The sequence below is a fragment of the Manacus vitellinus genome, unplaced genomic scaffold (genome assembly GCF_001715985.3).
Source record: "Manacus vitellinus isolate BGI_N305 unplaced genomic scaffold, ASM171598v3 scaffold_1_pilon, whole genome shotgun sequence".
NCBI classification, from domain to species: domain Eukaryota; kingdom Metazoa; phylum Chordata; class Aves; order Passeriformes; family Pipridae; genus Manacus; species Manacus vitellinus.
Genome location: NW_021939396.1, coordinates 52,686,474 through 52,711,378, shown reverse-complemented (window position 1 = coordinate 52,711,378; position 24,905 = coordinate 52,686,474). Strand labels below are relative to the sequence as shown.

At 37.7% G+C, this 24,905-nt stretch overlaps 1 protein-coding gene across 1 annotated transcript in view; it reads left to right on the top strand.

Moving 5' to 3' along the window:
* The window catches only part of SPIRE1 (spire type actin nucleation factor 1), a 124,625-nt gene that overhangs the window by 64,228 nt on the left and 35,492 nt on the right, over positions 1–24,905 (top strand). The window contains 3 exon segments of the mRNA XM_029959349.1: positions 12,683–12,808; positions 22,865–22,948; positions 24,453–24,617. Of these exon segments, the coding sequence (XP_029815209.1) occupies positions 12,683–12,808; positions 22,865–22,948; positions 24,453–24,617 (375 nt within the window).

Genomic DNA, 24,905 nt, shown 5'->3' with positions numbered 1-24,905 from the left:
CTTTGTGTAAAGCCTGCAAAGAAGGCACTAGGAAGACTCCTTTCGGAAGCTTGGTTGCATGGAAAACAGAGGCATTCTTTTGCCTTTGCCCTGAAGAGGGAACAAAACCCTTTGTTTTGTTGTTATTTATCTATTTGCATCTCAGAGAAAGAGGCTAGAAACTTGATTTTAAGCCCTAGAAAAAATGGGCATTTGTTTTAAAGATATTGCATTCTTGATGGCAGGGAAGAACACGATACTTTGGTTGATTCAAGCTAAAAGAGAGTTCTGTGGTTGGGATTTTTTTTACTTTCTCTTAGGACAAAGCAAACTTGGAGTTGGGACAAGAATGTCCTAATGAGCAATTGTGTTTATTTTTCCTTTTCGGCATACCAGGATTTCTTGATGTGAGCCTTAAGACCAACACTTGCTTTAAATCAGAAAATTCTCATGAAGCGAGATCTCTTTATGAACTAATGTTGTCTTCTAATCAATTCACATCAGTCAGTCCATTATATCATACTACATGTAATAAGCCCCCATATATGTATTTTATTCAGTCACATACACTTGCATAGGTAAATGTAAGATATCACTATTCTCATAAAAAGGATAAAAAAGAAAGATTATAAGGTGATGTTTGAAAACAAGTGAAGAAAATGAACTATAGGGTTTGTTTTTTAAAAAATCTTTGACTTCTATGGTAGCATGTAGTAGTAAAAAAAACAAATGAAAAATAAAGTTCAACATGATTTATTAAGTCTTTTCATGTCTGTACAGAAGAATCGTGTTACAGTAGAAATATTTTAAATGGCTCAGAGGTAAAAATAAAGAGATAATATGTTTTCTAGGCAATACACGTTTAGAAATAAAAACATTCAGCAAGTTAATTTTGACTTTCTGTTTGCCCTTGTGTTTAATTTCTTATAAACCTATACAGAAAGTGAAGGGGTTCTTGTACCTTAGCTTGATACAGAAAGCTGGGGACAGTTTGTGTAAATCCCTTTAAAGTAATTTTAAAGCAGCTTTTAATGTGACAAGTGTTTAAGTGAATTATGTTGATAGACAGGTTTCATTAATTAAAGTGATGTCATTTGGTGCCTTAAACAGTTGTCCTGATTGGAGGCAGTGTAATTGAAGGTCAACACGTGGTCAGCTTTACTTTGAAAGTAACCACTGTGCTCGTTTTAAAAGGGTGATGTCAGTCCTTTTCACATTTGAGTGTGTTAGTGAGCAGAGGAGGGGTGTTTATTACAATTTCTTGCCCTGACAATAGTGCTTACTATGTTTGGAGCCAAGGCACTTTGCTAGGGACTTTCCAGTGAAGAGTCTGATTGCCAGAGACATTCGGCCTCATGGTGTCACCTTCAGCAGAAGTGCTGAAATCTGTCCTTACCCGAAACCTTAAAAAAAATGCAAAATAGTTGCAAAAAGAGTAGCTCTGAACACTACATGTTGGGTTTTCTTTCCTACTTGGGCCCACTTTTTGCCACCAGTGGCTGAAGGAGAGGGAGAGAGGGAACATGCCTGCTCCTTCCAGGGCTCTCCCGGTGCCCAGGGATGGATGGCACCCATCTACCCTCAGTATGGTCAAGGGAGCAGGTAAAACAGGATGGATGTTGTGTTCAGGACACTTTCTGCTGTAAAGATGAAACTCGAGAGGTTTGTAATCTCCCGGCAGATATTACTTCTGCCTGGGTGTAGGGCAGCAACCTGCTGAGGGGAGATAACCAGCAAGATAACTGGGCAACCCCACCACTAACCTCTATTGTCTTACGTGCCTACCACAATAAAATGATTATTAATATTCTTAACCACTCTGACAGATAAAGATAACCTCTCTTTGAGGTTAATTTGGCAGCTATCTAGGGCTTTTAATGAAGGCGCTGCAAGCAAAGTGGTTTCTTGGCAGCTCCCTGCTGGTGTCACGCAGAGTTTGGGGGAACTGAGCCCCCCCCCCCCGCCTTCCCCTCCTCCCCAGGTTGCATTTGAAGTTGTCTTTCTTGTGGGACCCTGAGGTATAGTTAAAGATACTGGCAAAAAGTCCTTTTGAAACACTTAGATTGGGGCCTTTTGACAGGAGAGTGATGTTTTAAGCTATCTTTGCTGGCAGAACAATCTGTAATCTTTAACGCTCATCAGTTTTACACTAGACTCTTTGTAGATGTGATGGTACATCCTAAATTCAGTTCAGAGCTGTCAACAAACTCCAGTTGAGGCCCTTTGCCAGTGTCTTAGGTTTAGCCCTTTATCTATTGCTATCAACTTCTTCTATATGAAGTTGATGTTAAACTGGCATTCATCTTGCTGAAGGTAGCAATGATTGAAATAGACTTATATATTTGCATTTCTAGTTACTTGTACTTTGCTCTAAAGTCTTGTTTATTTTAAAAATAACTGCCCTGAGTTTCAGCCTTCAAAAGTGATTTTATAATGAAAAATGTCAGTATAGAAAAAGTTGCCCAGGAGTAACAATTGGTCTTTGACTACATGCAGGAGAGTGCTCTACCACGATCACCCCTTTGATAACCCTACTCTCCATGGACTGTCACTACAGTATTAATTACCTTCCAGAGATTTAATTCCTTTTATATTTCTGTTTTGGAAAGCATTGGTAAACGTATCATAACGAAGCATCTATTTCAATAGACATGTAGTAGATGCCTCTGCAAGTGCCAGGGGTTTTAAAGTTAGCTTTGAAGTTGAAGAACTGAGCTGGGAATTCCTGCCTGACTTGTAGAGATATATCTTTCATGATGTGTAACTGAGAACAGGTAAATAATTATCTATGGTGCAGGTCCTTAGAGTACTTGGCACAAAATAGTTTAATTATTTTAAGAGCTGTGTTTGAAAACAAAGCAGTCATGCAGCAATTGACTGGAGAACTAGGAAAATGATTTGCCCCCTTTCATTTTCTCTTTTTCCCTTCAGATAAAAAGATTTTGATGAAGAGGTGGCTGGTAGCTGGGTTGTGGTGTATGAGGATTTTTTTATTGTTGTTTTTTTGTTTTTTTTTTCCTTTAACTATTCTTTGCCAAAGACACATCCCTTTTACTGAAGAACATACTTGTTTCTACAAGGTTTCTTCTTAGATAAGAATGGTAAGACTTATCTGATGTGGTTGAAATAACCTAAAGTGCAAAATTATTTCATGTTAATTAAAACCAAGGTAATAAGAGTTGGAAGATTCTTCAAATACTTTAGGCTATGTATATGTTTTCCAATGCATCTCTTTCTGAGTGTGCAATTGAATTTATTTCCAAAAGAATGCTCAGCATTTGAAAGTACAAGTAACTTTTTCTTGAAAATATAACAAACTGTTCTTGCTTTTGCCATCAGAGATTGGTCCAGGTGCAGGGCTTTGCATCCTTTTACAAGTGGCATATTTTGAAATAAGCAAGATAACTCTTAGAAAGAACAACCAAACTCAAGAGAAGGGGAAGAAATGTTCTTGTATTTAGTTTATTAGCAAGGGACAATCTCTCTTACTTTATATTTTGGCTTCTCATCTTGTGTTGAGGTCTGTGTTGTTCATCCTTTTTAGAAGCAAGGACTCTCGCTGTCCCCTCCAAGGAGTCATGATGTTAAAAAACCAATGTATATTAAGACTGGACCAAGAGGTCAGCCTTTGGATTATACTAGAATCTTCAAAATCTCTTAATTAGAAATAATAAAGTTTACATTTCCTATCTATTTGTATGAGTTCAGGACCTAAGATTTCAAGAAAACTACATATTACTACAAGATGCATAATAATTTGCTACAGTTTTCCACTCTGAATTTTCATATGGAGACTAAGATCTTTTTAACAGATAGAAGTGCGAATGGACTAACAGAGCAGGGACATGATGGAAAAATATGCTGTAGCATCATATGTGATTCGGTCAGCTGTGGCTCTGATCCAGAATTTTTTTATTTTCCTGATCAGAAAAGATTCCTGACCAGATCAGTGGGCTTTACATTGACCTCAGATGCACTGGCAAAATAAAATTAATAATTCCTAATGTCACAAGAATGAGAAAATATATACAAACGTGGACTGCAAGGCTGTGACGGAGCCCCTACAGCACAGCTACAATGTAGACAGTGCAGTTTGGGATACGTGGAAGTAGCCTTGAATACTTGAAAGGTTGGTGGATTTACTCCTGTTGCTGCCATTGGCAAGAAATGTGTGGAGCCAAAGCAAAGCAGCAAAGTTGCCTTTCCCTCAAGCCTCTGAGCAGTCAGGGCAGTAGAAACACCATCTGCAGTCCCTACAGGTGGTTAATCCCACCTGTAATACAGGGTGTATGTCACAGCCATTGACTCCAGGTAATTCAGTTTGCTAGTAATTACCATAGTGGAGGCAATTTCCAAGAATGGAGTGTGCATAGAGGAAATGGACAAAAAAGGGCACCAGCACTACAGACAGTGAGAACTGAGGAGAAAATAACACTTTTTAAATTCTGATTCATTTGGTATCTGTTCTACTCGAATAAGCAAGGATATATATTTGAATCAAAATTACAAAATTTAATTTTTAATCAAGTAATCAATAGACTGTGGGTTAATTTTGTTCATACCTATCTTAGAGTGGCATATGTTTTAAGCATTATTAACAGTTATATACCTGATTCACCTGATAAGACTACTGCAATGTAGATTCAGTAGCTATAAATTGTAAGAGAAAAGTGTTAAGCATACTTGCCTAGAAGAGGAAGAGAAGGAATTTTTCTGTAGGCCTTTTTCATGCAATCAGAGTTTCAAGACCTGATTTCCCTGACAAAGGCACTAACAAATAAGGAGTATGGCATACATGAAGGAACAGAATAGCTTTCCATACACTGAGGTCTAATGAAAGATAAATGAGACTGGTTAGAAGTTACTCGATTTATTCATTGGGAGTGAAGTTTAAAAGCATTCTGTGTTTAGTAATGCTGTCTATTTGGTTAGGCAGCTGGAAATCTGGTTTTTTGGATGCGAATAAAAAAGTCATGCTTCAGGACAAAACATGAAAGCAAATTATTATTATGCCTACTGAGAGAAGTTTCAGCACTTTACATAAAAACAAACAAGCTTCCCACACACACATACACTTTAAAGATCTGTATGTGAACAGTAAATTGCTGCCAAGGAAAGTGCATGTTTTTATTTTAGTTGATATATTTTAATTGGATTTTAAGTGGCTCATGAATAAACTGCCTGACATTAATATATTGTCTCTCAGTAAGTGTGCAAACATCTGAGCTGCTTAGTGATGAGATTGATGGGCATTATTGAAAAACTGATAAAACCTCTCTTCTGCACTCTTCTCCCCTTCCTTTTCTATGTGTGACTGTGATTTCTAATTTGAGAGTAATTTCCCACCATTTTCTATTGCCTTTCGATAAAATAGTTTTCTCGTTTATGCTGTTTGAAAATTTCACTATTTTCTACTGTTTTTCCGGAGATGCTCTGTTTTTTTTTCAAGCAGTACCCTGGATGTAATGTCTACTTTATATGCTTGTGTGGAGTGTTGGGGAGAAGGGAAGAAAGAAGGGCATCTGTCCTGCTCTCATTCTCCACTGTGTACGCCAAGCATCCTGGTGCAAAACCAACTCTTCTCTCTTTTCTGCTGAACAGAAGTGGTAGTCCCACTAAGAAGGTGCCCTCCAGCCCTAAGGAGGCCTGAGAAGCATGTCAGACGACCATACAAAGTGGCATTACAGGGGTGCAGCTCTTTGCTATCTAGGTCTAAGTTATTTAATAATGTGAAGGGTGGTTCCACAGCTTAATGGGCTGTTAGCTAAATAACTACAGGTAGCCCTGTGAATATGCACAGCCACTCCCCTCCTCCTTTAATTATCCGGTTTTATCGTGTTTCCCCATCTACGCCTCTACTCTGCTTTTGAAGCCAGTTTTCTTACCCAGATGCCTCCATCTCATCCCTCACGCTGCTGCTTCTGCAGGAAATGCAGGTGCACGTGTGGACAGATGAGAGCTGCCGAATGTGCACAGGGCTGTTGCCTTTTTCTGAAGCAGAAAACTTTAGAAAACAGTTGCTGCTGACAGGCTACCTAGTGGTTTTGCTAAATGTTGGAGGGGTTGACATTTCATGTAAAAGAATGGGAAAAATATAAATGGTAGCTTTTTCCTGTGCTCATGAATAATCCCATTGATGTTCCACTGAATAGTCAAAGAACAGGAGCTAGCAAATTCAGATTACTGCATATTTATATTATTAATTCCTCCATTATTCTACTAAGAAACAAAGCACAGTTTCTCTGAAACTAAGAGAGAATGCAGAATTGGTTTTCACTTAATTGGCTCTTTTGAAACAAGCCTCTTTGAGAAGCAGGATGTTGTTAGTCCACTGTGTAAAGACAGTGTAACAATACACCTAACACAGAATCCAGAAACAGCTGTATGCAGGGGGCTGTATTGGAGGGGTGAAAATAGCATAGTGGTTTTCAAGAAGAAATGAGGATTTATACAAACACGCTTTGCCAAGAAGTCTGCACTAGCAGATAAAATTAGTCAGTCATTGAAAAATTAATGTCAAAATGTCCAGTGGAAATAATCATTGTCTCACAAAAACATGGGTTGACTTTCATTTGAAGTCTGTTTTGATAGCCAGGGTCTTCATTCCGTACTTAGAAGGCTAATAAAGAGTAAGAATAGTGTTCACTGAGCATGAAAAATACAAGATTGGACTTAAAAATTGAAATGTAGTCAGTAACATATACTGGAGTTTGCTTTCCATTTCTTAACAGCAGTGTAAGTTGTAAATACTTTCAAGAGCGTTTGTAATTGTGTTAAGTATTTGTAAGACTCGTTTACCTGAAGATGGTATCATATGAATGTAACAGAGTACAAATTGTCTTCACCTTTAATTGTTTCTGATGTTGGAAAAGGTTCAAGTTTATACGTGAGACAGTTCTGTGAGGTGTTAGTCTTGCAGTTGCTGTCTGTTGAAATTTTATCAAGATTCTCATTACTGCTTAAATTCAGTCTAATAGTGTGGGAAAGTAGCTAAGACTGTTCAAATAGCTGTGAAGTATAAGATTTTAAGAAAAAAAAGAGAGTCGTGGTGCTCAGTACATCAAGGCAATTGGTACCTGAAGGAAACAGTGTCAGGACAGATATTCTGTTCAGAAGAAAATAGTGGAAGGGAGTCCTTTACTGTGCAACAGCTTCATCCTCAACATTGTTGAATTGCTCATGTTTTGGTTTGAGTTTCTAAAAACAACTACAGCATACAAAACAGCACTGCAGCATTTCCCAAACACAGTCTACCCACATGACAAGAGTCTTTCAGTTTTACTTCCATGCTGACTTAAGTTTTGACTCAGGAGGGCATTTGTAAACATTTCTTAGTCCGTTCCTGTTTGACATTTCAGCATATATATATAAATAATTTGCACAAGGCCTTTAAACCTCAGAGTTTGCAAAGCAGAGGGAGGTTAAAGTGGTGATGATTATATGATACAAGTGGACATTTCTTTAAGGATCAAGATCTTATGCAAAGCACTCTTTTCAATTCTTACATAATCTGATTCCCATTTGCAGTTTTGGCTTTAATTTCAGCAGCTACATGGTAGTCTTCTTTTTACAGTCCTGAAACAGAGAACCACCAAGGCCACTATTTCATCAGATTGTATCTGTTATTGCTAAATGCAAAACCTTTGCTGCTGCATTTGGGGTTTTATACTAGAAAGGAAAATCAGTAAAGCAAGAATGTATTTATTAAGTCATTTTATGGGGAGGATCACTTAAACCATTAAATTTAGAACTTATGTAAGTAGATAACTGTGTAGTTCTTCTCTTGCCCACCTCAAAGCGATGAAAAACAAGATTAAAACAACAGATATCATCACAAAGGGAAGGGCTTACAGACTGCTGGAGAACATGTAAATACTGATGTAGATGCACTAGCAATTTGCTTCAATTTCCACAAAACCTACCTTTTCTTTGAGGTGTGTAAAATTAACTAGGAGCTCACATGTCAAGCAATTGGACATTCCATGGCAGTAGCAAAAGAACATTTAAAATACCAATTTTAAAAGTTACCAAGCTTTTACAGGTGAAGAGTAACTTTCTGTGAATACTTTCTGTATTTTCTATTAACTTATTTTGTGGTTTAATAGCTAATTCTGCTCCCATCCCTTTTGTCTTATCACAGTCTTACCTTGGTAGTATTACCCTAAAATTCTTTATCAGAGGGATCAGCTAGTCCTTGACCCACTGCAGTTACAAGTGGCAGAGCCAGGGGCAAATCTCTGCCTGAAAAGTTTGAGAGAGCAGCTCTGAACTGCTGGGAAGCAGGTGAACTGGCTCCAGGTGTTGTGAAAGCCTGTGCCCAAGTCATGGGTACTATGCACAGGGGTGGTTTTAGCAAGCAGAAACATCTTACAAACTCATGACAAACACTTATTCCTCTGAACAGCCCATTCCTTAGCGTTGTTCTGGATAATAAAGCGAAGCAAAATGCTTGGTTGAGTTTTACAAAGATGCAGGTATTGTCTTGGTAAGAGTTCTCTGGTAAGGCATATGTCTCCTTGGAAGTTCATTTCAATGCGAAAAAGCATATATATGAAAAAAACCCCTAATCATAAATGCTAGTTTATCTTCATGGAGATAAAATCTTTCAGAAAATAACCTTGACTTGGAAAGGCATCTCAACCCGACTTGCATTTTTTGAACCTGTTGCAGTACCAAACTGCAAAGGATGAGGCAAATATCTAGTACAGTTGCATGTTCAGTGATCTGTTCGTTAAAGTAATTTCTTCTTGTTGCTTAAGAAAAAGTACATCTTTTAAGTCGATGTTAATACTCCAGGGCTTTCAAAACACTTAACAAGTCTGGCATTTGCAGACTGGTAATATGTTTTGCATAATATCAATAGCCTCTCTTTGTGGCCCATGGGAAAAAGAAATCCTTTTCTTCTTTGTGGTGCATTCATACAGTCGCTCTGTCCAAGATGGTTGCAAGTGGAAACACTTTTTGTCTTTTGAAATCTTAATTCCAGCAGCCCCGGTGTTTTCATGAAGCTTGTATATCTAGCCTAAAAGGTTTTACAAAACTTACCTGCATTTTAGTGGGCGAGCCAGTTGTATTTTTTGTAATTTTATGGAGACCGTACTGGAATATATTCAAGCAAATGCAAGAATTGCTGTTTGATCTCTTCAGATGGTTAAATTGTGATTCCTGTTAGTGCTGCTTTGGCTTGGTGCACCCTGTTTCCTAGTCAACTGAGGATGAAGTTGGAAGAGCTGGCAAGGCTATGATATTTACATAATGCCTTTTTTTCCTGTGAACCCTGAATGTGGATGGAAACAGCCTCTAATCTTCTTAGTGATCTAAGCAAAGATTGAATGCTTTGGGTCAAGCTGGGGTTTTGGAAAGGCTCAGTTAGGAAAAAAAAATTTAAAAAATTCCAGCTCTTCACAATTATTGGAAATGGAAATATTTACAGACTGAACTAGTTAACGTTAATGTTTCACTAGTTGATAATATTTTTGTTATTTCACTAGTTTGCAAAGACCAGATAATCTGTTTTGAGCCATACTTTTTGAGACTTCTTGGAAACAGAACAAACAGCCCTTGTGTTAAGCTCTGGGCACTGTTCACATTCATTCCCCTTAGGTTAGTTTTAAGTTGTATCATGAGGGATGAAAAGGCAAGTGTCAGAATAAGCAGCATACAGAGGCTTCCTTTCCTCGATGAACTCAAAATGACTGGAAAAGACTGCAGATCTGATTTTAATCCTTCTTGCACCACAACTGCTATGACATGGTAAGAGGAGGAGTTTATTAGGTGGCTGTCCTTTCACATCTCAGTTAATAAAACATTCTGACTGGGATTTTTATGTGTGTTACAGTAATATAGCTTTTCAAACACTGCTACCATAAAATTAAAGATTTTAAATCTTTTTTAAAGTGGACAAATATCCTGAACTCAGTCTAGAAGTGACATTTCATGCTTGATTTGCCTTGCCTGCCTAGATTTTGTGGTATTTTTTCATGCAGAAGTTATAGCTTGTCAGGCCTTCTGAACAACATGAAACTACAATATATTACAATGAAAGGGGGGAAAATCAGTCTGTCCTATTTACATTTTCCTTTTTCTTCAGGCTTACCTTCCCCAATCAAAAAAATTCATGTAAAGTTGCTTGACTTAATATTACCATGAGGAATTGTATTATGTAATGCATCTTCACATAATATAAGATCACTCAGAGACTGATTTTTCAGAACATGAAAGTTAGTAGGAGCTGCTGGCCCTCTTTTAATACCTACAGCGTAACGTTTGCAAACCAAATGGTCAGCTTTTTATGTGGTTGCTTTTGTAACTAAGTTCAGCAGCAGGCTTTTTTTTTTTTGCTCTACTTTGTGTTCAATAATAGAATCAAGATTATATCCATCCCCTGCTTGAACTTGTCACCACCGCATTTCATTAACTTTCTCAATATTTGATGCAAATTGTTTCTAATTAACATGCTTCTGAATAAAGAAAAAAGCATTCTTAAAAACCTGTGTGCAATCTGTATAATAATAAAATTTATTCTCAGCTATGAAGACTTATACCATTTTATGACCTTTTTTGAAATTGCTTTTGCTATTATTATTATTATTATTGTAAGTGGTGTATTTTAGAATTAACCCCTTTTATCTGTACAATAATTAATAACCAGAAATAGCCTACTGAAAACATAGTAAGGCAGGTAAGGACACAATTCATTATTGAGAAAAAGGAACACAAATTAACCATACTCAGAATTTTTTCTTTTAAATATTCTAATATTTTCATTAAGTTAAGGGAAATATTTATTAGATTCTCTCTTTGTGGTATGTGTTGTTATTGTTGCACACATTGGAGGTGCATCTGTTTTGGTTTTTCTCCCTTTATGCACAAAGGAGTTGATCTGATATGTTAAAAAGGAAAAAAAGAAAAGAAAAACAATTAAAAAAGGGGAGGAGAAAAAAGAAGACGAAAGAAAAAAAAGGAAAGGGTGATTTGGTTTGGTTTGGTTTTTCTGTCTACTATGTTCATGTGATTATCCAGAAAGAAATTTGAAGACTGTAAGAAAATTTTGCCCATCCATTATAAAACAGCATAAAATTTGAAAGGGAGGCAATTTCTTGAACATCTGCCTTGCATTCCCTACATATAAGGAAAGTATACAGCAAGGGAAGAAAATATACACACACATATATAAACTTTCCTTATATATATTCTCTTTTACAACTAATAGAAGAGAGAGAGAGAGAGATGTACATGTAATAATCAGGACAGGACATTGCAGGAGTCCAAATTGTGCTTGTAAAAATTTATCAAAGGAGTTGACCAAATCTGACCACTGAACTCTGCACTGCTATTCTAATGGGAAGACATAAAAGACAGCAAGAGACCTATGACCTCAGAAAGCAACTTGTCAGTGAGATTGAACTGATCTAAGTCTGGCTGTACTCAAACACAATTGTTCAGCCCTTCCTCCCTTTTCCCACCAGTGCATTCTCCTTGCTCCTTTTTGCCTGCACTGCAAGTGTATCTGTGCCATGAAGAATAATTGTCTCCTGCTCCATTTCCTTTACATTGTTAATTTTTGTCCAAATGAGTAATCCTTTCTGAATTAGGGCATGAACTCTGGTGCCTGCATAAGGGCATTGGTGGATGCTTACAGCTAGAGGCCACAGGACCTCACCTTTTAGTGGCAGTATGGATTTAAGTCAAATGGAAAGCAATATGGAAAAACAGCCTGGGCTTTACATGCATCGTGCCCTTTGTAACCACGGCGTTCACTGTAATAACAGGAGAGATTTAGACAAGTATGCCACTTGGCTAATTGAGGGCTCTTCTACTAAAGAGGCTTTTGTCTCAAGCTTTAGTTCTGGAGATTTGAATGTAGCCACCCTCAGGTTTTGGCTTGTTCTTGGTTTTAGCTCTATAACTATACTTACAGCTATATATATAATAAATAGCTACTATAAAACCACAGTAACAAGACAAATTTTAGGACCTTGGTAAAGATTTTCTTTTATTTTAATATATAGACCAGTATGATATATGATATGGGTACTCTAGTTTTGGTTTTGGGTTGTTGGGTTTTTTTGAAGTGTTTAGGGAACAAATTATTTTATTTATTTTATTCCAGCTGAGATTTCCATGTTGAAACTTGCAGGTGATGGATTTGACTTAGGGAAAAAAGATATTACAACTATTAGTATCTGTGCTGAGCTATTCTACAGTAGTAGAAGCTGGATGTTCCTGAAACAGAATGTTGCTAATAACATTCGGGTTCTCTGTCTGAAATGTAATGGCCTGTCTCAGTGAAACTCTTGTCAGAAATGGGAGCTGCATGATTTACTCTAAAAGCAATTCTGGACTGACTGCTTATCAGTAATGGTGAATGATTATTAGTGACTTCAGTAGGCTTTCAGAGTTTTACATGTTTAGCAGGTTTGGGGGTTTTTTTTGGTAATGAAAAGGCAATGTCTTGGTTTTCAGAGTTTTCCAGAATGTGATCAACCAGTCCCCTTACCATCCCTACAGAGCTCTTCTCATAAAATAAATAAGAATGAAGGTTTAGAAAATACATCCCAATTTCTGACTAAACTGAAATGTCTCATGGATGCTTGTGCCCTTGATATTCTGTTGCATTCACTTTCATGTTTTCTCATGCTCTGTAGCATTAATGAAAGCAATGGGGCATTGTTTTGATATTGTTATTTATTTGTCTCCCTAGCTGTGTGCTGCCCACCTGCCAACCCGATCAGAGGCTCCAAACCACTATCAAGCAGTATGTCGGGCTCTGTTTGCTGAAACAATGGAACTGTACACTTTCTTGGCCAAAATTAAAAGTGCAAAAGAGGTAAGCAGTCTGTGAAGATTATCTGCTTTTGAGCTCATCCCTGTGTGAATTCAGCTTATGAAATCACTTCAGTACCCAGCTAGCAAGGAATGTCAGATGCTTGAAGAAATGATCTGTAGTGTTTAGGGAGAGCAGTTCTTCAGCTGAGATTTTCTTTTTCCTTTTGACCTTTAACCATTTACAAATGTCTTATAGAATTTGTTATTGATTGTGACTAGTCTATTTGGGAGTAAAACAGAAGATTTTCTTGGAGATTAACACATTGCATACATGTACCCATTCCTACATGCATGTATGCAATGTATTTGAGTCTAAAAGCTTCTCTGGTGTTTCAGGGATGTTGTGAAGTGCCAGAGCTTTGCTTGTTCTTCCTCAGCTCCTTCTCACGAGGGAATTCTCTTTGCTGAGAATTGTCTGAGATTCTTCTTGCTCGTATTTTGTCCCCAGTCAGCAGCTTCTCTTCTGCTGTGTGATTGGGTTGTTGTCTGTCACATTGGTTTCACTGCAGAGCCAACTTTAAAAATAGAAAAATTTTTGCCTGCAGGTCACAATGCTTATGTTCACTGCCTGTTTGGCTGTTATTGTTGGCTGAAAGGCCATTCTATGAACCACTGCAATTAGATGGTCTGGCTGAAGAGTGACTTTAAAGATGATATTTAATGCAGATAGTTTCAGATCTGGCCTGCAGAATGGCCCTGTGAACAATTGTAGTTACACAGTGCTCGTGCTGGTAACGTTGGAAAGCTGGTGGGTGAGGGGGAGAGCAGGAAGAGAAACATGCTTCTTAAAGCTGATTTCTTCACCAAAGCCAACTTGTCAAGTAACAACGCTTTCATAATTTCCTTTAATAAATCCCTGAAGGATTTTCTTTTCTAAGTCAAGATCCACAGTACCTTTGAAAAGCAGGATAAGATTTTACAGGCTGACCTAAAAATTTTGCTACTGAAAGAGGCAGAGCTGTTCCACCCACGCACACATGCTCCCACTGTTTTCTTTCTTCTGGATCTAGGGAACAAACCCAGCAAATATCAAGCAAAACAAAAAAAAAGGAGGAGTTATTCCTTGTCAGGTTAATGAGCTAGATCAGCTCATCAAAGGGTCAGATGAGCCTAAGAGCAGCACAAGAGAGCTTTTATTCTCACACTGATGGTGGAAGATGCAAACCAGTCAGAGGCATAAGGGACTGGTGCTCCTTCCTTCCTGGGTGAGATGCATCATCCAAGAGGGAGAATCCTTCAGAGATATTTTTTTTGCTTCATGGGGTCAAGTTTCATCTCCAAATCTCCTCCAGTCCTACTCAAATGGAAAGCAGTTTTTAAACTGAAGCAGTGTCATACCGGGAAAATTTCGACAGTGTCAGCATGGCTAAAGAGCCATTTGTTTTCTGAAGTGCCTGTGTTACAGGACTTCTTCATCCAGTGCCCCTGATACAGGGAACAGTCAAGATACAGTGACTTCATGCTAAACCTGAATTTTGTCTCTTGAACCTTGACATCATTAATTTCACATCTCGGCTTCTAACTACCTGTATATTAATTGAGGGACCTGTGCTGGAAGTACCTCATTTAACAGCTATTGCAAGTCAATGTTGAAGCTCAAAGATAAGACCCTTTGGAGTTCCTCTTTCTGCTGAGAGAGGAATTATGTTTCCAGAAGTTCTTGAACATCTTTGCCACAGTGAGCAGTAATAAGGCATCTCTGTTGTCAATGTCCAAGTAAAATATTGTGGGTTATAACCATTTAAAATCAAGTCTTAACAATAATTTTTAAAAAGTATTAAAAAAAAGTAGAAGGACATTTTGAATTTGTGAATTATTTAATCACCTTATAATTGGGCATAAAAACCCAACAACATCTGATCACAGCATAGAGCATACTATGAGTTAATCCCAAATGAAAGAAAACATTTGCTTCTCACAGGCTATTAGGCATTGATTCAAAGCACATTTAGGTCAAAGGAAGTAATCCTTGTAGATGGAATTTTGGCCCTACTGAATCAGTAAGAGTTATATTGCTGCACTTTACCAGGGCCAGAATTTTGACCTTTTGATTTCGTTTTACTCTGGATCAGCCCCTCAGCATGCAAGAAATTAAGAAGAAAATTATCTTGGAAGCAGCTTTTGGAATCTGAATACTTTGGGTTTATGATGTGCTTGATCCTTGGTTGTAGCTTTTATCCAACTATAGATTTGGAAGGTATTTAGTTTTGAAAATAATGTAGTGTCCAAAATTAAAAATCAAGTATAAAGGAAATATGACGTGGAATGCTGTAAATCTTATTACACCATTTTAAAATGGCCTCTGTAGTTTATACTTGAGGCAAGCAGGGATCATATGATCACACTAGGTTTGTACCAGTAAAAGCTGTGGTATTGTTTATGTACTCTTCTGTCTTGCAAATACGTAGCAGAATCTTAAGTCACAAGGAGTACAGTTAAATGCTCTTTGAGTAAAAAAGATCTTTCTTTCTTTTTTTATTGTCATATGAGTATTGGGTATAAAGGAGATAAACGCAGAATACTTCAGTGAGGACACTTTGTTGTCATGACTTTGTGGTGATTACATTGGCAGATAACTGTGGGGAAAAAACAAGTTACATACATCAACTCCAATTAAAGAACCCCAAGCTTATACTGTGTAATATTGTGGTTTTGACACTAAAGATGTCAGGAAGTTTGTACTGTTAGTTTATTTTATAAAGTAACAGCTTTATTTGGAGATCCTGCTTTAGAATCCCTCAGATCTAGACACAGTTGTGGATGTGAGATCGACATGAAATTAAAAACACCAAAAAGGGGGGGAGGTATCCTCTAAAGTTACTTAAAATAGCTTTTCTGTGGATAAAAATTACTTTGAAATTACTTGGATTCCTTCTAGGGCCACTGAATGGCATCTGGGTATCTGTTTCTCAAGAATGTGAGGTTCATGGTTTTTTGCTCAGTAAACACTTAAACAGCCACCTTCGCTGTAGTGGAAGAGGGAGAATTTTTATCTGCAGAAATTCACTTGCTTGGAGAGAACCAAATCTGACCTACCTGATACTACAGGTTTAGAAGGGAAATAAACTGTCCAAGAGGCAGAAAAAAAATACTGCTGTGATGCTGTAGTAAATTTTCCCCTCAAAAAATGTGGCAGTGTTTTGAAAGTTGCAGGATTTCATGAGGGATAGATCAGGAGGTAGGAGGGGTGTGTCTATAGGGTCATAATATGTTTTATTACTAATATATATACTGAGGAGTCGCATACTCCCCAGTATATCATGTGAACATCACCATTATATTGGCTATATTGCAAATGGAGCATAGTTTCAGTAAGAATTTTACTGGCATGCATTTGGGTGAGTGTGTTAATCAGAAATGATGAAGCAATGAGTGACCTGTTCAGGTCATCTCAGTGGATGTCAAATAGAATGTTTAAGGCACTTTGTCACATAATTGATGCCATGTGGTTATTTCCAGTCTGATTCCCTGTGTATGAAAGGTCAGCAGTAAAGCTGACTTGAAGACTTAAAGAGAATGAAACATTTAGTGTAGTGGATGCACAGGACAGCCCAGAGTTGAGAAAGATGTGATACTACTATTGCAAGAGTTTAAAAAACTAAACAATTAAAAATTAGGGTAACTAGTAATAATATTTCTGTGCAATAGCAGCAGCAATTCCATTGGGGTTGAAATTTAGTTAACTAATTTGATCTAACGTCTTTTTGCAAGGTGAAATTTTTCTTGCAAGTTTACTGGGGTGCTTTTTTAGCTTACTGGCAGCATCTGTGTGCTGCTTAGGCTCTGTGAAAGGTCCCCTTATTGCAGACCCACCCTGGGTACCATTCTGATGTCATCTGGAAGTGGTCTTTTGATGGGCCAAGACCACCTAAGTCTGTGTCCTGTTGTTTAAGCATTTACAGATGATGAGTAAAAGATGGAGTACAACTTGTTTTTCATCTCAAGAAGTGAGCTTTCAAAACTGTAGTAGGAAAATTCTGCAGAAAGGGAATTTTCCCCCTTTTTATTTTTTTTTTTAAATTGTTTTGGGGAAAAATGGTCCACAAGGTAGAGGAAAGGCACATATGTGTGGCAAGGGGCAAGACAGTAACTGCTAAAAATGGACCCGTGTAAAAGAAAAGATTCATCTTTTTCAGGATCATCCAGAAGTCATTGAGATAACCTTTGTTGGCACCTAGCCATGGAAAGAACTGTAGGTGCAAATAAATTATGTCCATGAGATAAAGCAAATGTTCCTGCTGTGAAGTATCTGAAAAGGTCACACAGGTTGCTCAGAAATGGCATCAGTTGTGATTGAGAGAGGCAGGGAGAGACTATGCAAGCAAAGGAATGCAGAAATTACCTCTCTGGATCATACAGGGGACTCACCTGTGGTGCTGTCCACATTAAGAACCTGCTTTGTTGATATGTTGATGGGATATCTGCCCTAGTCCTCCTTCAGCTCCCCGTTACTACCTGGTTTTGCCTTTTAGTGGAGTTAATGTTCCATGTGGACTTAATGGCTGAGTGAGCCAGCAATGTGCCCTTGCTGCAAAGGAGCCTTAAGGTGTCCCAGGCTGCATTAGGAGGAGCGTTGCCTGCAGGCCAAAGGAGGTGATCCTCCCCTTCTACTCAGCACTGGCAAGGCTGCAGCTGCAGAGCTGCGTCCAGTTCTGGGCTCCCCACTGCAAGGGGACATACTGGAGAGAGTCCACGGAAGGGCTAGGAAGATGATGAAGGATTCAAACAGCTCTCCTGTAGGGAAAGGCTGAGAGACCCAGAACTGTTCAGTCTGGAAATGAGAAGGCTCAGGGGGATCTCATCGTTGTCTACAAATACCTGAAGGGAGGATGCAAAGAGGACTGTGTCAGGCTCTTTTCAGTGGTGCCCAGTGACAAGACCAGAGGCAGTGGGCACACAGTGAGACACAGGAGGTTCCTTCTGAACATCGGGAAATACTTTTTTTGCTGTGAGGGTGGCACAGCTGTGCTGAGCACTGGCACAGGTTGTCCAGGGAGATTGTGGAGTCTCCATTCTTGGAGATATTTAGAAGCTGACCAGACATGATGCTGGGCAACTGGCCTTGTGTGGCCCTGCTTGAGCAGGGGGGCTGGACCAGCTGAATCCAGGTGTGCCTTCCAACCTCAAACACTTTGTGACTCTGTGAGTGGTATCAGTAAAGGGTGATGCTGGCCTGTAGCAGAGCTAATAATTCATGAGAGGGCTGTGGGTGATAAGCTCTACAGCTGGTGCAGCTGGTGCTAAAAAACATCATGTGATGCTGGCCAGCATAAAATAGAAGATGTGTCCAGTAGGCAGATCTGTCACATAAGGTTTGACTTATATCTCAGAAATGTTTAGAGATTGATGTACACCCTAAAGCATCAAGATTAATATTCCTTCCAGACTAATTAAGACTTTGTATATTTTTATAATTGCCTACATCTCTGATTGCAGGGAAAGTCCATGCTTATAAAAAACTCATCCATAATTTCATTATCCACAGTGTGCCTTGTAATTAAGTTTTTGGTAGAACACAGAGAAAGCTCCCAATCTGTCATCTTTGTACTGTTCTTTTAAAACATGTTGACTTTCATTTCTGTCTTTTCTGATGTAAAAACATAATTCTTTCACTCTGCCTGGATATATTTCAGTCTGATCTGTATGAAATGTGAACATACAAATCTAATTAAGTACATGGATAGAAATTAAATTTTTCCATTCATTTTTTCCTAGTTTCATGTCATGCAAAGATTCAGTTGGAAAACAGTTAATGAAAAAAGTCAGGTGTTACTTTCCATTTAACCTGGCTATACTGCTGTATTATTTGTACAAAATATGATAATAGATATAGTTAATAGGTACCTAAATAATGTTAATGGCTAACTTATTTTGGAAATACAGTCATTAGCCAAGTTACTCTTAAAAGTCTTGTGACTGTGAAAGCTGTCAAATACCCTGCTGCTTGGATTTTCAGAAAGCGCAGCTGGAGAAAGAAATGGATTCACAAACTTTTCTGCTCATAACTTCACTTTTGTCTACACTTCCAGGCCTCCAGTGACTCCACTTTTGCAACTGTACTGTTGTCAGGCTTGCAGCCGCATTGTGATCTCTTTGATCCCTCAGTTTAGGAGATTTATAATACGGGAAAATGTTGCTGGTTAGTGTTTGATGGGGAAAGATTTGATTTTATTTTCTTAAGTGGTGCAGGCACTGTCACTCAATCAGTGTTCCATGCAGTTGGTTCGTTTTTTTTTCCTCCTGTTAAACAGTATATTTATGTTGAGCAGCATGGGGACTATTGCCCTCTCCAGAACTGAGCAAAGTGCATCAACCCATACCACTATATGTGAAAACCTTTGTCTGATATCAGCTCAAGAGGTTTTCAGGGACTGATTTAACTGATCCTATCCCCATGTGTGAATTATGTGGGATTTGGGTCTTTCAAAGAACCAGAGTAATGCTGCTGGCCAAGCCCTTGGAATTTTAACCCAATTTGAATAGCTGAAGATATGTAAAAGCAGTTTTTCCCTGTATGCATATTATGTATTTTTAAATTGAACCTAAATGTGCAAGAATATTTTATTAGCTTCACAGATAGTGGTGTAAGAATCAATTCAATTAGTGAACAAATCATTCCTAATTAAGAGTATAAACTGGAAACTGCAGTAGCCCGTGTTCTACAATTGGTGAAAGACAAAGTTCAGATCTGAATTCCCTAGAATACCATATTCATTGAAGCATTGTGCTTTAGAGAGCATTTTATGGAAACAAGTCTTTGACACTGTGCTGACAAGTGTCTTATGTAAACTCCCATCTGTCACTGAGCACAGAAGAGTGCATCTCAAATGTGGGCCATGCAGCAGCAGCAAATCAAGTGCCTGCTTTTAATAGTGCAGCAAGAGGTTTGAAGACATTTGATATTTTTATTACTAGCTTTTGTCACAAAATGCAGTCTTTTAAAAAATGGCCAAATGCCATAATGGTTTAAAAAGAAAGGATAAGCTCTTGAAACACGTTTTGTACACTTCCAGCCATTATTTCCTGAACAAACAGGCTGAATCAGGTCTGTGGTATGGATCTGGGGTTCTGGGATCATTTAGATCATTTGGAATAACCATTTTAAGATGTTTCTACTTTCTGAAATGGAAATTCTTTTAGGGCATGTATTTATTTTGCTATAATAGCTTTTCTTAAGCCATTGTCCCAAGGGTAAGCAGCTGAGGTTAGTCGCAGGTTTTGGATCACAGCTGAGTTATGATAAAGGGTCTATTGTATTTTAAATGTGTTGGTTTCTATTATTTACAATTGAAACAGAGGCAGAAACCCACTGATGATGGCTAGAGGTGCTGGAGGGAGATCCTAATGTTCCATTTAGTCTAGGATTTTAAACATAATCATTTGTCACAGTGAATTTATTCCTTCCTAAGCAGTACCTGGCAGGTGTGGAAGAGTTAAAGAAGCCATCCTAAGAACTAACTGCAAGGATAGAGCACTTGCTGATTTATTTTCTCCTCAGTCTTCCAAAGCTTTGTAACTTCTATAATGATGGAAATTCCTTTATTTTGTACTCTTCTCCCACTGATTGCATAGTGGGCTGCACTTAGGGATCTGAGCCAGGTGCCAGGAAGGGGATTGAACTATCCCTGTGAAAGTGCAGCAGACAGAGCACTAAGCATGAGAATGGGGCATAATAGAAGCCTGGCTTTGGCAGTAGCCTGTGCTTGTACCAATTCATTTGTACTATAAACTGCACTTTGAGAGATCTCCTGGCTGGCAGGTTTTGCTCTTGCAGCTCTCCAGTGCATGGTAGCCGGCATCACTTACACCTGTGCTTTCTCGAGTAGAAACTCCCCCTCTAGCTATGTTCCAGAGAAACTAATTAGATGGTTGCCTTATTTAGAAGATCTTTTAGCTGCTCATGGGGTTTTTTTTCCCTTCTTCTTATTTTCTGTTTTTAAGAAAAACAGGTTGTAATCTTTTTAGCTTCATGGAATATTTATGTCAGTCAAACACATTAGCCTTTGGGCATAAAGCAACCCAGTAAACTGTATGGTAAGGGAACATGGTTGCTGAGATGGGTAATTGTCACTAATCGTGTTGAACAATTGAAGTATAGGTTAAGCAGCTGGAACACGTTATTTTTTTAAAAATTAATGTGTACCTTGCAGTATGAAAAGGAGCAGCAAATCTGACATTTGTGAGCTCATTTACTAAAGTTACCTTTTGGTTACAAAGAGGAAAAGGAGAAAGTATCAGAACAATTTTATGTTTTGCAGATTATCAATAAATGTTAGCAGTTTGCTAGAAAGCAAGTAATTTACAGTTCACAGATACTGTATTTGAAATTATTATTGCAACTGTGTGACACAGAAAAGAAGAAACCCTGGATAGCAAAATACATATAAGCAAGGCCTTTATTCGTTCTTTCCATTTTTCTTTTTTTTTCCCCTGGAAAGGGCAATTGCCTGTAAGTGTCAGACTGACTGCTGACCACAGCGCCAGGACAACACAAGTTTCCATGAAGACATTCTTTCCCAATTGGGTGTCCTGTTGTGATACTGCAAGTCATGCCAAAATGTTCCCACATTGTCCTGTGATCTGTCTGCTTCTGTTAGTGTAGGTGATTTATGGTTTTGAGAGTCTTCATGTAAATTATGTATTTTATTTATATAGGGCAATGGTAGTATTTCTTCCTTGATGTGAAAGCGATTGTGTTAGTTATTAAATAAGACAATAAAGAACCCATCTGGTCTCTTTCCAAAACCTCTGTGGTAGCTGACTCACATTTGCTATCTCTGTAGCCAGGTTTGGGAAATACGTGTGCTGCTAAATGTGCAAGTTAAGCACTCTTCCAGTGCTTCCATTTCTTACACCAATATGTTGGCAGTTTGGAAATTGGAAGTTTTACTCCCAGGGAAAAAAAGTTTTAAAACGTATTTACTTTTATTTTTTCTTGAAAACTCAGAAGCTGAATTGAGACTGATTGTTCAGTACCATTGGAGGAAGAGCTTGAGTGCTTAAAAGTGAGAAATATACTTTTGATAAATATGTCTGTCAGATCTCTGACCTGTTGCTTTAGTCTCATAAAATAAAGAAGTAGTTAACAGAGGACTTAACTATCCATTTTGAATATATTAGTGACTACATAGAAAAGAGATCAAATTAAACATTGTTAAAGATTTTTTGTAAAACTTTCAGTGAAAGTAAAGTAGATTATTGAGAATTTGTTTGTACTGCTCATTCTAGAACATTTCAATACAGAAGTAAACAAAAATAAAATAACATTATGAATATGCAGGAGTTAATGCATAAAAAATAATTTGCATAAAACCACAGCCTTCCAAATTTTTTTCTTGCATTTATCTGTATGCAAACTTACCTGTTCTTTGGTGTGTTCTAACTTTTAATCATTTTTCACATTCTTATTTGTATGAAAGCTTCTTTTTGCCCCTTTACACACAATCTTCTCCATATTTGCATGATCTGATCTTGTCCATAAATAACAGTTTTCATCTTTGAAAGATGTTTCTCTTACTTACATGATTTTATTATTGGTATTTCAGAATCTATACCCATGTTATACAGACTAATTAATTACAACGTATATACAAGTCTGTTCAGTGTAAAGGATCTCTCATAGATTATTTCTCCTCACAACTAATGTTCTGGGAATTTCTTCTGCAAAAATGAAGTCTTGAATTCAACAAATAACAATAATTTTGGTATGAATGGGATCCTTACCTTTCTGTGTTGTAGCTTAACAGACCTGCCAGGTGGTTGTTTGCTTTTTTTCTGTGCATAGCTAAATTTTAGGAATTAAAGTTTCCATGTATAGTTTTTCCTCCAGCATGAAGTACTTTTATTCTCAAAACTTAACATTTTTTTCCCAGTATTTAAGGTACACTTTTCAAGGAAGAGAAATACATTCAAGTTACTTTTACAGTATTACTATTCAAGTCATAAAACATTCAGTAGAATACCCAAACAACCTGATACAAGAGATGTCAAAAATTAGGCTGAAGTTTTACTTGAGAGTAATGCCATCATTCATTTATTGACTCCTTTTCATTGGCAGAACCTAAAGAAGATTCAGGAAATGGACAAAGAGGGAAGTGATGAATCCAGCACAGATCTTGATGACTTAAAAAATGCTGACTGGGTAAGACAACAATTAAAGAGTGATTCAGCATAATTACTAGTAATTTATATTTCTTTATAAAGCTTACTTAAGGTGTCATTACCTCCACTCTCGTGAAATCCCACCTGAAACACTGTGTCCAGCTCTGGGTTCCCCAACATACAAAGGACATGGACCTGTTGGAGTGAGTTTTGAGGAGGGCCATGAAGATGATCAGAGAGCTGGAGCACCTCTCCTGTGGAGACAGGCTGAGAGAGTTGAGGTTTTTTAGCCTGGAGAAGACTCCAGGAGACCTTACAACACCCTTCCAGTACCTAAAGAGGGCCTGCAAGAGAGCTGGAGAGGGACTTTTTCGCAAGGGCCTGTAGTGATAGGACAGGAGGAATAGCTTTAAACTGAAAGATAGTATATTTAGATAAGATATTAGGAAGAAATTCTTTACAATGAGGATGATGGAACACAGGAACAGATTTGAGCAATCTGATCTAGTGGAAAGTGTCCCTGCCCAATGCAGAGGGGTTGAAACTAGATGAGCTTTAGGGTCCCTTCCAACCCAAACCATTCTATGGTACTATGTTAAAATCAGTCTCTGTTCTTTTTACCATATGAATTAATGGTAAAAATCATGACAAATTAGAACCAAATGAGTCTCAACTTTCATTTCCTGACAGATGAAACAATAGAAGTATCGAAGCAATACATTTCCTTTAGACTGCTTTCATGGAGAAGCTTTTGCAGTTTAAAGAGACTGGATATTTAGGCAGGAATCATGCTGACTCCCCTTCAGAGGAGTAGACAGAGCTGCCAGCTGAGTTTCTCTAATGATGAAAGAAAAAGGTTACAGGGAAACTCTTAACCCAGAAGTAGCTTGTTTTATTTTCTAGTTTCTATTCTTACCAGTTCATAGATGAATATTATGAGGTTCTTTAAATAACTTGATTTCAATTTCCCAGTCTTCTATCCACCACTTTTTTTTCTTCTCTCCAGCCATTCTGCTTCCCAGAAAATGAGAGGGAAGTGTTAGTGTGTGTTGCTCTTAAAGGCAGAGCAAAAGGAAGTTGACTACTGAGAAGATATTGCTGGACCTTAGGATTTGGAGTCCATTCCAAAATTTCTGTTTGAAGAACAACTACTGGGAAATTTTGCAACAAAGTTCTGGGCAACAATGTTTCAGATTCAGTCATTGTTTTAATTTGCATAGTATTAGGTATAAGTCTAAAAACTTTAAAGGCATGCTTGCAGTATACTTGAAATGGGAATATAGATGTAAAGTATGAGAATTTCAAATTCTTTTTCTGTATTTGAGGTGAGTCTGCTGAGTTGCAACAAAGTTTTGTTACATTCACAAGTGTTAAAAATAGGCTTATATAAAATAAAATGGGTTTTGATTGATGTGTTAAAAATGAAATAGTACAGCTGTAATATTTGGTGGCGTCCTGGAAGGAAAACAAACAACTTCGATTTAATGGGAGTTGTTATTCAAGGGTGAGATATCAAATAAAATTTCCCTCTCTTTTCCCTTCAGGCTCGTTTTTGGGTGCAAGTGATGCGAGATTTACGGAATGGTGTTAAACTTAAGAAAGTTCAAGAGCGTCAGTACAACCCACTCCCAATAGAATATCAGCTCACACCCTATGAGATGCTGATGGATGATATTAGATCCAAACGCTACACCTTAAGGAAGGTCATGGTAAGTCAAGAGAATCACTAGAATTTGTCAAATCTGAAATGTTCTTTTCCTTCTTTTATCTTCTTCTTGTCTTCTCTTTTTTGTTCTGAGAATCTTGAAATTATTATTTCTTATAGATACTAATGTTCATGGGTTTTAAATGGCATCTTAAATTTTCATTTGAGAGGGAAAACATGAAACCAACACATGTAGTGTATTTTGTTTTCCGTGTAGCAGGCATTTATGATTATGAAAGACATGCCTATGCATCATATGTTTGAACAAATACCTTGCGTTGCTTTTGCGATA